This window comes from Lipotes vexillifer, unplaced genomic scaffold (assembly GCF_000442215.2).
Source record: "Lipotes vexillifer unplaced genomic scaffold, Lipotes_vexillifer_v1.1 scaffold521, whole genome shotgun sequence".
In the NCBI taxonomy this organism is placed as follows: Eukaryota; Metazoa; Chordata; class Mammalia; order Artiodactyla; family Lipotidae; genus Lipotes; species Lipotes vexillifer.
This window is the reverse complement of record NW_006778737.1, coordinates 1,374,240-1,388,624: the sequence shown is the minus strand read 5'-3', so window position 1 is coordinate 1,388,624 and position 14,385 is coordinate 1,374,240. Positions and strand designations below refer to the sequence as shown.

General features: G+C 35.8%; 1 protein-coding gene across 1 annotated transcript in view; it reads left to right on the top strand.

Annotated features, from left to right (window-relative positions):
* Positions 1–14,385, top strand: part of DNAH12 (dynein axonemal heavy chain 12) — a 222,311-nt gene that overhangs the window by 159,691 nt on the left and 48,235 nt on the right. The window contains exons 46-54 of the mRNA XM_007451772.1: positions 13–175; positions 891–971; positions 1,308–1,484; positions 3,711–3,842; positions 5,629–5,718; positions 6,359–6,499; positions 9,236–9,477; positions 10,492–10,639; positions 10,951–11,096. Coding sequence (XP_007451834.1) covers positions 13–175; positions 891–971; positions 1,308–1,484; positions 3,711–3,842; positions 5,629–5,718; positions 6,359–6,499; positions 9,236–9,477; positions 10,492–10,639; positions 10,951–11,096 — 1,320 coding nt within the window. The remainder of the gene's footprint in view (positions 1–12; positions 176–890; positions 972–1,307; positions 1,485–3,710; positions 3,843–5,628; positions 5,719–6,358; positions 6,500–9,235; positions 9,478–10,491; positions 10,640–10,950; positions 11,097–14,385) is intronic.

Genomic DNA, 14,385 nt, shown 5'->3' with positions numbered 1-14,385 from the left:
CCTCTCTTTTAGGTTCTTGCACACATTAGGACGACATAACTATGTTACTGCTACTTCTTACCTTGAACTTATTGCCTCATTTCGACAGCTTTTGACTAAGAGGCAACAAGCTGTAATGGAAGCAAAACAGCGATATGTGAATGGACTTGACAAACTAGCTTTTGCTGAGTCTCAGGTAAATTTGAGGAGCTGCTCAAATGGTAATACATAATGGGAAATAGAAGAGCTATAATTTATTGAGAATATATTATGTGCCAGGTACTGTGTTATGTGCTTCATGTGCATTCCTTCAATTATTCCTCATAACAACTCCATGAGGTAGACACTTTTATGATCCTCATTTTACAGATGAGTAAAGTGAATTTTACAGAAGTTCACTGAGTTTCCCAGACCACACAGACTCAAATACACCCAGTTTTATTCTTAATTCTTTGGCATTTGGAGAGAATATAATGTCAGGGTTGACTTTTTATTGTAATAGCTGGTTAAATATAAGATTGGGTTGTTTTTTTTTTAATGAGTCAAGTGCTAGTAATACTTATTAGCATTATTTCAACATAGGCAACAGAGTATTGGGGTGGTCTGGATGCACTGTATACCAGGCACATAGTATAATAGGGATAACCCGAGCTGCCACCTTTTTTCTACCTGATTTTCTTCCTCAACAACTGCATTCTTCCACTGCCCTGTCATACTCAAGGAAGATAAAGTCTTTTGTGAAGAAAACTGGCCACACTCTCATGGTTTCATTTATCATGTAAAGAGATGGCAAAAAAAAAGTTAAGGTTTTCTGTCCCCAATACCTTATGATACATTGAAGTTTCAATTTTCTCTGTTTGGCTTCCGTAGCTATTGTAGTTATGAAAACTAATGACAAATTGTTTACTTAGGTTGGTGAAATGAAAATAGAGCTTGTTCAGTTACAGCCCAAATTGGAGGAAGCTAAAATTGAAAATGCACATATGATGCAGGTAAAGTATCCTGAATTTTTAAAAACTGATGTCAGAGGTCAATTGAAATATGTAAAATCAGTCTTGAATATAAGCCTTAATATTTTTGCCACTAGATCTTAGGGATGTTACCCTTTTCAGTTGACTCATTGGGTTCCATGTGGTTTCTGTTGTTTTTGAAGAGAGATGGGGAGCCCATTACCAAATTAGGTCACGTGTGTTTACATTTCTCCTCATTTTATCCTTCAAAATGATATGTCGGGTTCCCTAATCTTCAAATGTTCTTTTGTCTCTAGGATAGAGAAAGCATTAGGATGTTTAAGGAAACGTCTTTATTTTTTTCTTTCTTTTCTTTAGATTATTGAGGTAGAATCTGCACAAGTGGAAGCAAAAAGAGAGTTTGTGAAATTTGATGAAGAGATAGCCAGTGGAAAGGCTGAGGAAGCCCAAGCTCTGAAAAATGAGTGTGAAAGTGATCTAGCTGAGGCGATTCCAGCTTTGGAAGCAGCTCTGTCTGCACTGGATACATTAAAGGCAAGTGTTTGAATTAGCTTGTGTTTCATCAACAAAGTAAAACTGCATAGAGATACTTGGTTAATTCGGTGTAGTTCACTTTCAGTGGGTGGTATTATATTGTTTTTGTCCAGTCAAATGAAACTTGACTCTTAACAATTCCTTTTTGCTATACTGTTATCTTATATTTTTTGCTTTTCATATATTATTTATAATTTTCATTCAGGATATTCCAGTGGGAATGGAATAATCTCCAAGAGGCCACAGAGTGGTTCTGTACATGGACCAAGAGGCATATGTTAAATAGAATGTTGAGCTACCTTTCTGCAGCCTTCTGGACATGCATGTACTGCAAAACCTAAAGATCATTTCCAGTATAGATGTGGGTCACACCTGTCTGCATTACACTATGTTGTGTATGACTCTACAGGGTCTTTAGGCAAAACAGAATAACCTCACCAAACACAGCAGAGAGACCAGCTTCTGTTGACTAGGGAGGCCCAGTGTAGTATGGAAGTTCAGGATATTCAGACCCCATTCTTTGCCTTTTTTCCTAATCAATGCCCTAACTCAGGGGTCCCCAGCCCCCAGGCCGCAGACCGCTACTGGTCCGCAGCCTGTTAGGAACGTGGCTGCACAGCAGGAGGTGAGCGGCGGGCAGGCAAAGCTTCATCTGCCGCTCTGCATCGGTCGCATTAGCGCCTGAACCATGGCTTGCAGTATCAACTGAACCATCCCCTGGCCACCCTCCACCACCCATCCGTGGAAAAATTGTCTTCCACGAAACCGGTCCCTGGTGCCAGAAAGTTTAGGGACCGCTACAACTTTCACGTAAGATACTTGACAAGATGGTGAGCTCAACCTATCAGTAATTCAGCATCTTTCAGGATCAAACTCTATATCTGATTTTCAGTTATATCAGACTTGTAGTTGTAAGACTTAAGATTGTGTTAGGTCATTTATATTTAGAAACTGTCACTGTGCTGTGAACCAGGAATTTAACCAGAATTTTAATATTAAAATTCTGAGCTTATTATTTTCTTCATGTCTGCTCTCTGTCACATTTAAAAGCCACATTCTACCCAGTAGTCTTTCTTCATTCTCTCCTTAGACGTTTATCACAGGAGCCAATCATTTTGACAAAGTTTGTTTTTAATAGACACTCCATTCTAGACGACATGAGCATGAATTTAGGTAACTTTTATCACTGTGTACCATGGACTTTCAGTACTGTATCCTCTGATACTCACAGGATTCTTGATGCCTTTAAACACCACCAGTTCAAGTTATCAGTATCAGGTTTCCCTTTCAGTTGTTTGTACCCTTCCTAGTATCAAATACTGTATTATAGAAAAGAGTTAGGGTTCAGTTGCAGAGAAGAGAATTGACTATTTAGTGTTAGCAAAGATTCTTTAGGGAATTTTATAAATAAATTACAGAATTCTTGGAAGAGCTAAGTAAATAGATTCTAGGCCGAGCTGCCAGGAATGACTCACAAAGCTAAACTGAGGCACTAATCTACCAGAGGAATGCTCCCTCTGAGTTGGAAGCCTGCAGAGCCTTCTTACAGAGCCATATTGCCTCCACCATAATCCATATCAGCAAAACAGATGCCTCGTGCCCTGTAAGTCTCCTCACTTACTCATTCTGAATTCTAGTATCACTCAAGTGATCTGATGGTAGGACCTAACGACCTCCCACAACTCTAGCTGCATGGGAAACTAAGATAAATTTTTAGCTTTTCAGCAATTGCAAGGGAAGTCAGAAGGATGCTGGAGTGGATAATAACTGAATCCATTGGGTCTGTTGTGATAATATATAACTTTTTAGAAAATAAGTTTGGAATTGGAACTTACCTCTTCTTACATTTTTGGTGGGTAAAGCTAACATGTAAGCAAATATAGAATTAAGTCTTTATTTAACTTAGGGTTATTAACGTGGATTCCATGTGTGGGCTTGGCAGGTGACTATATAAAAATTTTGTGCATGTGCGCAAAAATATTTTCTCTGGAAGACTCTTAGCTGTCACCATATTCTCATAAGGACCTATGAACTCTCAAACACTTGGGAACCATTCGTTTACTGTACTTAGGTTCTCTTTTGTTAATTCTTTCATAACTATGCAAAGAAAAAACAATTAGTTTCAAATGAAAATTTATGCTTTTATTATTCTCCAACATTATTTTTGAAACTCTTATTATTTAAAAGTAGGCTATTCTGAAGATACCCTGTTTTCTTTTTATTTAGCCAGCTGACATTACAATTGTGAAGTCAATGAAGAATCCTCCATCTGGTGTTAAACTAGTTATGGCAGCTGTTTGTGTTATGAAAGATATAAAACCAGAAAAAATTTCGGATCCTTCAGGAACTGGAGGCAAGGTAATAACTAGACACAGATTTATATCATATTCATGAATGTACAGAACACTTTACAGCAACTATTATCAAATTAAATGTCAACAGTACCCAGTTCAGGGAAGACATATTGTTTTCCAGATTATATGTATCCTAGATAAAGCTAAGGCAGTATAGCATCAGAAAAATGTAGTTCCAGTTGTTTCCATCTCCTTTTCTGTCTATGCAGAATTCCCCACTGTCATGGGGTGGGGTTGAATGAACAGTGAGACACCTGTGCTTTTCCAGCTAAGAGTCTCAAGAACGTGATATGGTTATATAGGTGTTTCTGAGCATTCAAAAAATTCTGCTGTTAAGCAGTACAGTGACGTTGTTAAAAGCATTTGCTCTGGAGCCAGAATGTCTATATTCAGAAATTCTGACCCTCCTAGCAATGTGACCCTGGGGACAATGCTTAACCTCTGTGGAACTCTGTAAAAAGAGGATTGTCATAGTACTTGCCTCACAAAGTTAATGCAAGGATTAGTTTAGTTAATACATATAAAGCTCTTATGTATAAGGCCTTATAAACAGTAAGCTGTTTATAATAATAAATATTACACATTTATTACTAAATGTTAGTTGTTGTTATTACAATTATTATTCAAAGGTAACTCCCTTAAAAAAGATGGTGTAACATCTATCCTAAACTAAATTTATAGACTTATTTTCTTTTCAGGTTTTTATAATACCTAGGTTTGAATTCCTGAATTGGAGAATTGGGATTTTTTTTTTTTGGCCATTCTATCCTTCGTTGACATAATAAAGATAAAGAAAATAAATAGGCTCTTACCTTAACAAGTTATTCTCATGCACACACAGACATACACACACACACATACACCCCATCAGGCTTCTGAAATTAATAAAAAGAATGTTCAGCTGCTTATTTAACACCTTTTATTAGCACAAGTACCATGTGCTTTATCTTATAACTGACAGAGCAGTGTATAATCTTTGTCTTTCTGCTTTCTCTTCTTTATTCCACTTGGGAAGTCTAGGTAGGTGAGGAGATTTTCTATAAGAAAAATATTTGCTACCTGTTTTAGTCCATTTGGGCTACTATAACAAGTTACCACTGATAGGGGTGGCTTATAAACAACAAAAATTTATTTCTCACACTTCTGGAGGCTGGGAAGTCCAAAATCAAGACTACAGTAGATTCAGTGTCTGGTGAGGGTTCACTTCCTGGTTTATAGACTACCATCTCTTTGTTGTGTCCTCACATAGTGGATGGGTGAGGGACCTCTCTGAGGTCTATTTTTCAGACCAAAGACCACCTCCCAAAGACCCCACCTCCAAATACTGTTACACTGGGGAGTAGGCTTCAGCATACGAATTTGGGGAAAGGACACAAACTTTCAGTCTATGGCACTACCTTTCTGGTTTGAAAGTCAAGATTAAAGGAAAATAAAAGTTGAAATTAAAAAAATATATTTTCTTATATGAAAATTGTGATGGTGTTTATACCAGCTGCTTTTCTTAAGTTTTCTAAAGAGAAATAATCATATCTTTTGTCTTCTAATGTTTAATATTTAATAATAAAGTCAATATACAAGTTCATATACATATTTTAAATATATGATATACTTAACCTGTTCTCAGGGAGAGAAGTCTCTTTATTTTATTTCCAAGGAGATGTAGATTTATATTTTGTAAGTACAGTGTATAGTTTCTCTGGATTAATATATCTTAAACCTCAAGAAGAAAAGTTTTATATCAAGCATATTTAAATGCACATCTAATAAGTTTCCATAAATTTTATTTATAGATATTAGATTACTGGGGACCTAGCAAAAAACTCCTGGGAGATATGAATTTCCTAAGAGATTTGAGAGAATATGACAAGGACAACATTCCGGTGAGTTTCATTGGATTTTTTCTACAAATGTAATTTTGCCAAGATGTATAAAATCTTTAACATTTTGCAATATTATATAAAACATAAGAAGATAGTCTGTCTTTAGAATTAAGAAAATAAATAAATGAATATTATATTTATTAATGACTATTATGAATTCTCATAATACATAAAACCTCTCCTCTTTCAGACCATCAAAAGTCATTGAATAAATTACTGTTTTAGTGTATTATTGACATGAAAGAGTTCTCCAAGTGTCTTATGATAGTTTATTTCTTAATAAATTGGATATACAAATTTGTGAGGTAAAAAAGTATAGTTGTTTTTCATCCAAACTTCTATTTATTTATGTTTAATTGTTCTTCCTTATTTCCATATGTTTTCCCAAACTACACAAGTCTTTTAATTTTTTTGGAAGAAATATCTTGTTTCACTATCTGTAATAAGTTCACATATTTTGCTCACAAATATGACTGCTACAATTATGCTTATTTTAAAAATATCTCAAAGTACTCACTTTGGTTTTTAAAGGCAACATGACTTTTTTATATACTTTTTTTTTTACTGTGTATGATTAATTTTTCATCTATGGTTGCGTGATATATGTTGAAATCTTAAGATCTAAATCTTTGTTTTATAGGTGACTGTTATGCAGAAGATTCGTGGTGAATACTTAACAAACCCTGAATTTGATCCCCCTAAGGTTGCTAAAGCTTCCTCTGCAGCTGAGGGTCTGTGTAAGTGGATCATGGCTATGGAAGTGTATGACAGAGTTGCAAAGGTATTTTGAGGATCAGCGCATCCATTTTGTGTAGAAATATTCCTATTCCAATATTTACTAGTTAAGAAGTTTCTAAAAGTGATACCACAAAGAATTTGTCCTGCTGCAGCATAATCATCAGACATTAACTGAGTATCTAGTCCATGAAGAGAATACCTATGTGTGACATAACCTGTTTGGGACTAGTGTAAGTGAGAGCAGGGATGATCATTGGAGTTGGCCAGACTGACCTATAGCTACAGGGACCTGGGGCAAAAGAGAATTAAGTTTTATGAGGGGACTGCAGAAGCAAAGAAAAATCCAAAACACCAAGGGCAAAGTGGCAGATTAAAATCTTGATGCAAAGATCAGAAGTAAGAAATTCCAGTATGGTTAAGAGGCGGAGCGTGGAATCAAGCCATGGCAGGCAGTGATAGGGAGTCTTTTTTGGAGTACCCACTGAGGCCAAATTCCTGGGAGAGCAGAGAATGGTTAAGAGCATTTTGTAAATTTGACTAGCAAAGGACCAAGGAAACACTGGCCTTGTCCTCAGGAGCTTGCAGAATTCTACCAAGGGGAGCAGGAAATATAAATAAAAATACCCAGGGAAATACATGATAGCATGTGTTTAGAACAACCTCAGAGTATAGGATGAGTGATCAGGCTGTAATGATTGAGAAGACATTCTTAATAAGGTATATGTACCTGTAGAGAGGTACAGACTGTGACTGTAAATTTCAGGGGAGTAGACCTTTATACACCTGTTAAAGAAATAAAATTAATTTTTTTAAATAAATTCACTTTATTTTTATTTATTTTTGGCTGTGTTGGGTCTTCATTGCTGTGCGCAGGCTCTCTGTAGTTGCGGCGAGTGAGGGCTACTCTTCGTTGCGGTGCGCAGGCTTCTCACTGCAGTGGCTTCTCTTGTTGTGGCACACGGGCTCAGTAGTTGTGGCTCATGGGCTCTAGAGTGCAGGCTCAGCAGTTGTGGCGAACAGGCTTAGTTGCTCCGCGACATGTGGGATCTTCCTGGACCAGGGCTCGAACCCGTGTCCCCTGCATTGGCAGGCAGATTCTTAACCACATCGCCACCAGGGAAGCCCTAAAATTAATTTTAATGGATGTTCTTCCATTTGAACATCTTGTCCCTCCCCATGGTAATCTCAGCAGGTCGGCAAGCTCTCAACTCAGCTAATTTACACATGTGGAATCTTCTGATTCCTTTCTATAAAGCTGAGAATCTAAGGTATTCAGGTTCTTTTCTGACTTTCCACTCTACACCTCCACACTGCTATTTTAATTCTGATGCACCTGTCTCATGTTGTTATGGAGGGGTTGAAGGGAGATATCCAGCAAGGTCTTCTCCAAAGTCCAAAGTAGAAAGTGGAGCTTCCTAATTCAATATCTGATTCTTTTTTTTTTTTTTTTTTTTTTGTCTGTGCTGGGTCTTGGTTGCTGTGTGCAGGCTTTCTCTAATTGCAGTAAGCGGGGGCTACTATTCGTTGCAGTGCACAGGCTTCTCATTGCAGTGGCTTCTCTTGTTGTGGGGCAGGGGCTCTAGGCACACAGACTTCAGTAGTTGTGGTTCCTGAGCTCTAGAGCACAGATTCAGTAGTTGTGGCGCACGGGCTTAGTTGCTCTGTGGCATTTGGGATCTTTCCAGACCAGGGCTCGAACCTGTGTCCCCTACTGTGGCCTCTCCAGTTGCGGAGCACGGGCTCCGGACGCGCAGGCTCAGCGGCCATGGCTCACGGGCCTAGCCGCTCCGCGGCATGTGGCATCTTCCCGGTCTGGGGCACGAACCCATGTCCCCTGCATCGGCAGGCAGACTCTCAACCACTACGCCACCAGGGGAGCCTGGCAGGAGGATTCTTAACCACTGCGCTACAAGGGGAGCCCCAATATCTGATTCTTTGCCTCACTCTTCCTCTTACCCTTCAGCTCATTCACAGCAATGTACCAGAAGACTTAGGTCTCCCTTCTTTCAAATGGACATATACTCTCTTTGGTCATCTTGTAAATTCCTTCTACTGGTGGCTTATAGTACACTCTGATCAAGTTGGCCAAACCCCATTCTTGATATATTGATACTAATGAGCATAATAAAATAAGAAATTTAGAAAATTCTTTTTCTCTCAACAAAGTGTCACTCTTCAAGATTTGTTGAGGAAAATTCAGTTTTGGTAGCGAAGCTGAACACTGAGACTTTATTTCTCTTTGTATTACTGCTACTGTCTTAATCCCCTCAAGGCAAATGTAAGCCTCAGCTGACTGGGAAGACACTGAGAATTTCCAAGCTGACTTGGAAATGCCAAAAAAAAAAAAAAGCACTTTCATGTATTTTTAAGCATTTGTACATGCTGTTACATGCTCCTGTTACATGTTTTTCTATTTTTTTTGCAGCAGTTGAATGGCAACTCCTCATTATTTTGAGATATTTTGCTATATATTATGCTATTCTTGCTACATATTACGACATTTTATTAGTCCAGAATAACTTGCCTATTTTATAGATAACTGTTTGCTAGTCCAGAATGATTTTATATATTTTATAAGACATAGAAATATATTTTACTTTTCTGCATATAAAAATATAAGATTTAAGGCATTTAAAATTTGTATAATTTATTGTTATAAGTGATAAATGTATTTATAATCATAAATAAACATTTAAAATTCATAATATCTATAAAGGATTATGTCGATTGTCAGTTTTATATAGTACACATTATAGCTGCATATATTGTTCCCAAACAGGTAGTGGCTCCTAAGAAAGCCCGCTTAACAGAAGCTCAGAAGTCCTTAGCTGAGACAATGGAGCTTTTGAATCAGAAGAGAGCAGAACTAGCAGGAGTAGAACATCATCTGGAAAATTTACAAGCAACATTTCTTGAGAAAACTGAGGAAAAGGCTCGTTTAGAAGACCAGGTGGAACTCTGTGCTAAGAAACTTGAAAGAGCCTCAAAACTAATTGGAGGACTAGGTGGAGAAAAATCAAGGTCAGATTTCTACTCCTTTTAACAATATTTTAAAATGTCGGTCTTGAATATGTGACTTTCTTTGGGTATTTTTTATGATATACTGATTTTTAAATGGCTGGTTGAGATTGTGGGACTTTCTATAAAGCACCTGGCTAAGCTTCTCCTAACAGAATATCAATGTCAAGGATGGTGTTTGCAACTTGCTTTCAAATGTTAAAAAAGAGAGAGAGAAAGAAAGAAAGAAGCAAATAAAGCAAATGATAGTTTTTAAGTGGTGAGTATGTGGGTGATCATTGTGCAATTCTTTCCAATTTTATGTATGTTAAAATTTTTCATAATAAAATGTTTGGGAGGGAGTAGTGGATATACGGTTCATTTTGTAAAATTTATTTCGGATAACTGACTTGATATAACAAAGCCAGTTAGCTTTATTTTAATCTATTTATTTGTACTGGCCAGCCAGCTATCATAGTTATTAACTGTATTTGTTGAATGAATAGCATGATAAAGTTACATACTTTTGACAATACTTTGTAGCATAGATTGGATGGGTTTGTAATGCACTTTTTATTGTAAAGGTTTCATTAAATGCAAAAAAATATCAACCTTAACATTAGTATGTCAGCTGCTATACACCTTAAATGTAATTTTTGGTAATGAATTGCAAATGTTCCTATGTTTTTCAGGAACAAATAGCAGGGCCACTAGACCAAATCATCCTGATTAAAATTATTAGTCAAAATGCTGGTGTTTTTTTTTGTTTTTGTTTTGCTTATTCTGAAAGAACAAGTCCTGTAAGAAATGCCTAATATTCTAATAATCAAAGGTAGATTATCATTTGTATAACATAGATATATATTATAGCATGTTAGGGCTAGAAGGGACCCAACCTCCTTGCTTATAAATAAGCAAGTGCCCAACATTTCATGGCATTTTGTTATAGAGTTTGGACTAGAAGCCCCTAGCCCTTTCAATTACTATCATAGATCATTCTCTATGGTGAGGCTATTTTGCCTTTGATTAATCTCCCAGATGGTCTCAAGCTGCAGATGACCTTCAGATAGTATATGAAAATTTGACTGGTGATGTCTTAGTATCAGCAGGAGTAATAGCCTACCTTGGTGCTTTCACTGCTGGCTTTCGACAAACATGTACAGAAGATTGGAGCATGTTGTGCAAGGTAATGGTTTTATATTTCATAAGTTTCTTTATATAGAACACTTAAAGTATGTGTTGGGGTATTTGGGGGGAAAAGATGATAATAAAAACAGAGAAGAGGAGAAATAACTGAAAATATGGGGTTTTTCTTTTTTTCTTCTTGTTTGATCAGTAAAATACTTCCATAGTCCAACTTTCCTTTCAGTTTTCTTTTTGTTCTTTAGAATTATTAAACAATATCTAATAACAATTAAATCAGTATTTTAATGTTAACAATATTTCAATCAACAAGACAAAAGAAAACATCAAAAGAAATTTGTTTATTTCTTACAGCAGAAAAAAATCCCATGTTCAGAGGAGTTCTCACTGAGTAAGACCCTGGGTGATCCAGTAAAAATTAGAGCTTGGAATATTGCTGGATTGCCTACAGATACTTTCTCCATAGACAATGGAGTGATTGTTAATAACTCCAGGCGTTGGTAAGGAACATAAAGTATTTCTTTTTCAATTATTTTATTTTAAGGTTTTCAAATATAGAGAAAAGTTGAAAGGATTTTAAAGTGCCTGTATAGCTACTACTTCCTAGATCCTGCAATTAACATTTTATTATTCTTATCTATCCCTCTATCCATCCATCAACTCATCCTTTTTTATGTATTTCAACATATGTTGCAGACATGGATCTACTTCCTTCCAAATACTTCAGCATGCATATCATTAACTAAAGTTCAATATTTGTTTTTTTTCTTTTGAGGTAAAATTTACATACAATGAAATACACAAAACTTAAAACTATACCATTCAATGAGTTCTAACAAAAGTATGCACTTGTGCAACCCAAACCTCTGTCAAGGTATAAAACATTCTCTTTTGTCCCTTCCCAGTAAATCCCCACCCTCATCCCATAGGAAATTATTATTCTGATTATTTTCCATCACAGGTTAGTTTTGCCTATTCTAGAACTTCATATAAGTGGAATCATACTGTGTGTAGTCTTTTGTATAAGGCTTTTTCCACACAGCATAATCTTATTGATTTTTGTGCTGAGTAGTATTCCATTACATGACTATATAACTTTATGCATTTTCCTGTTGATGGACACTTGGACCGTTGGCAGGTTTTGGCTATTCAATGTATTTATTTTAACTAGGTATTTCTACCCATTTTCATGATACTATAACAATAATTTATGCAATTTCATGTATATCTTTTTCAACACTATCACTGATAGTGTGATAGCTATATGAGTTTTCCAAATGGTTTTTATTGTTATCCTTTTATTTATATCACTTTCAAAAACTTGGGAAATTACTCTCATCTGAGAAATAGTTTCTTATAAATGGTTATTTAGTCATGTTGTCATCTAATTTAAGTCTTTTCTTGGGATCTTATGTCAAATATACTATGATAGATACTATTGAGTTCTTATATTCATGAGGTACTTTGTAAGTGCCTTATATCCTCACAAATTCCTATGAGTTAGTTCTTATTATTCCATTTTACAGATGAGATGACTGAGGCCCACAGTGATTTAGTAATTTGAAATTTAGTGAGATAACTGAGCTAATAAATGGTGGAGTAAGAATTTGAACCCAGGCAATTTAACTTCCAAATCCTTGTTCTTATTTATTATGTTAAGTGAAATGTGGAATAGGGTATCACATTTGCTACCTTTATAACTGTAATGGAAATTTCAGTCTTCTTTTGGGATATAAGATACATTAAAGATACAAGGAAATCTTACATTCTAAAAGTTTGAGGTATTGTTTGTTATATTCTTTGGAAACCTTACTAGATACTTCAAGACGTCTAAGTCTCCTTTATATTGATAGTATCATTTTACTGAAATACTGATGTATGTGTTTTGAGTGCTTATCCACTCAAAATTTTACTTGAGAGTGAACATCCTTAGGTTGAAACTTCTAGGCAATTAGTAAAATTTATTACAATCTGAGGAAGTGTAATTAGCTATTCCAGAAAATGTGTTCTCTTGTAAAGCAGGGCAAGTTCTATTCAACAGAATATTTGACCCTGAGTATTCTGTTCTAGAACTCTTTTCTATGCATTTGGTGGCCATTCAGATTTTTTAGATTGCAGTTCAAAAATGCTATTAGGATATCTATAAGGCTTAACTGAAATCCAGGGAATCCAGAGGTTTCAGGATTATATGGAAATTGAAGAAAACAATCTGTCATTTTCTGTGAGAAAGGTGACTCTTCTAATACAGTAATATTTCAATGGTGTTACTCCTTTCTACCTGTTATTTTTGGACTGGCTGGTCAATAAGTCATGGACTGGGTCAGTTCTGAGGGATGAGTCTCCATCCTTATAGACCAGACTTCACTTCTTGCCAGTTGGGACCAATGTGTTCATCTATGGCTATCATCCTTCTGGACACTATAAGTGACCACAGAGGCTTAATCTCTTCTCTCTGCCTCCTAACATCAGAACCCAGTAATGTAACTAACCTTCACTCTTTTGGCTACTCACTTTAGAGTATCTTAAGTGTACCTCAGAGAAAAGTTGAGCCAGTAGGCTTTTGTAATGTGAAAATTGGTATCTCTCCCAATCAGTCTCAATCTCTCCCTCTGTCTCTCTTTCTCTCCCTCACTGTAGGACCTATTTTCTGTGTTTTTCTCTGTGCAGCTGCTTCATTGGTCTGTCTCTGATTATATGCTGATTCTGTTCTTCTGTACACATGGCCATTCCCTAATGAAGCCTTAGTTCCTAAGTTCACAAAACACATCAGTTGAATAATATACATTAACTAGAACCATTAAGTACAAGTTCAAATTCCCATGAGAGAAAAATCTGATTAGTTTAGTGTGGGAAAAATATCCATACTAGGTCTTGTCACCTATGGCTGGGGGCCAAGTCATTGTAGTAACACACATGAGTAGGTCAAGAATATAGTTCTCAGAAAAAGAGTCGTGAACTGGGAAAGCAGTTTACAATTAGGACCCTGTTGCTTGCTTTTTTTTGCATCTTTGGATGTGATGAAAGGTAAGGATCTAATTTTATTTATTTATTTTAAAATGATAACCATTTATCCCAGCAGCATTTATTGAGTTATTCTTCCTTTCCTCACTGATTTGTAATGCTTTGTCCCTTCAGTCTTTTCTTTAGTAAGGACTTGTGAATTGGTCTGAAAATGTCTTTGTTTTTTTCCTCACTTTATTTTTCTTTAATTTTATGTCAGGTTTATTGAGATATGATATATACAATAAAATTCACCCTTTTTAGGTGCAGCGTTTTATGAATTTTGATTAAGGCCTATGGTCATATGATCCCTGCCACAATCAAGATGCAGAACATTACCAACCATTTGAAGCTTTTAAATGGGAGGAATTACATGACTTTTTTTCTATTTTTTAAAATAGAGATATAATTGATATAATTCTCACTTGTAATCAGAGTATTTAGATCAGTTATACTTAATGGAATTATTGATACATTTAGATTTAAATCTACTGTCTTACAAGTTCTTTTCTGTTTGTCTCATCTGTTCTTTGTTCCTTTTATCTTCTTTTTCCACCTGGCTTTGGATTAATTGAATTTTTTTATGATTCCATTTTATCTCCACTATTTGCTTGTTGGTTATATATTCCCTGTTTTAAGTGTTTGCTCTAGAGTTTACAATATACATCTTTAGTTTCTGAATACTTTCAGATAGCAATATACTGCTACACATATAGTATAAGAATCTTTCAACAGTATAGTTCCAATGTCTCTCTCCTATTTATTGTGCTGTTATTGTATATTTTATTT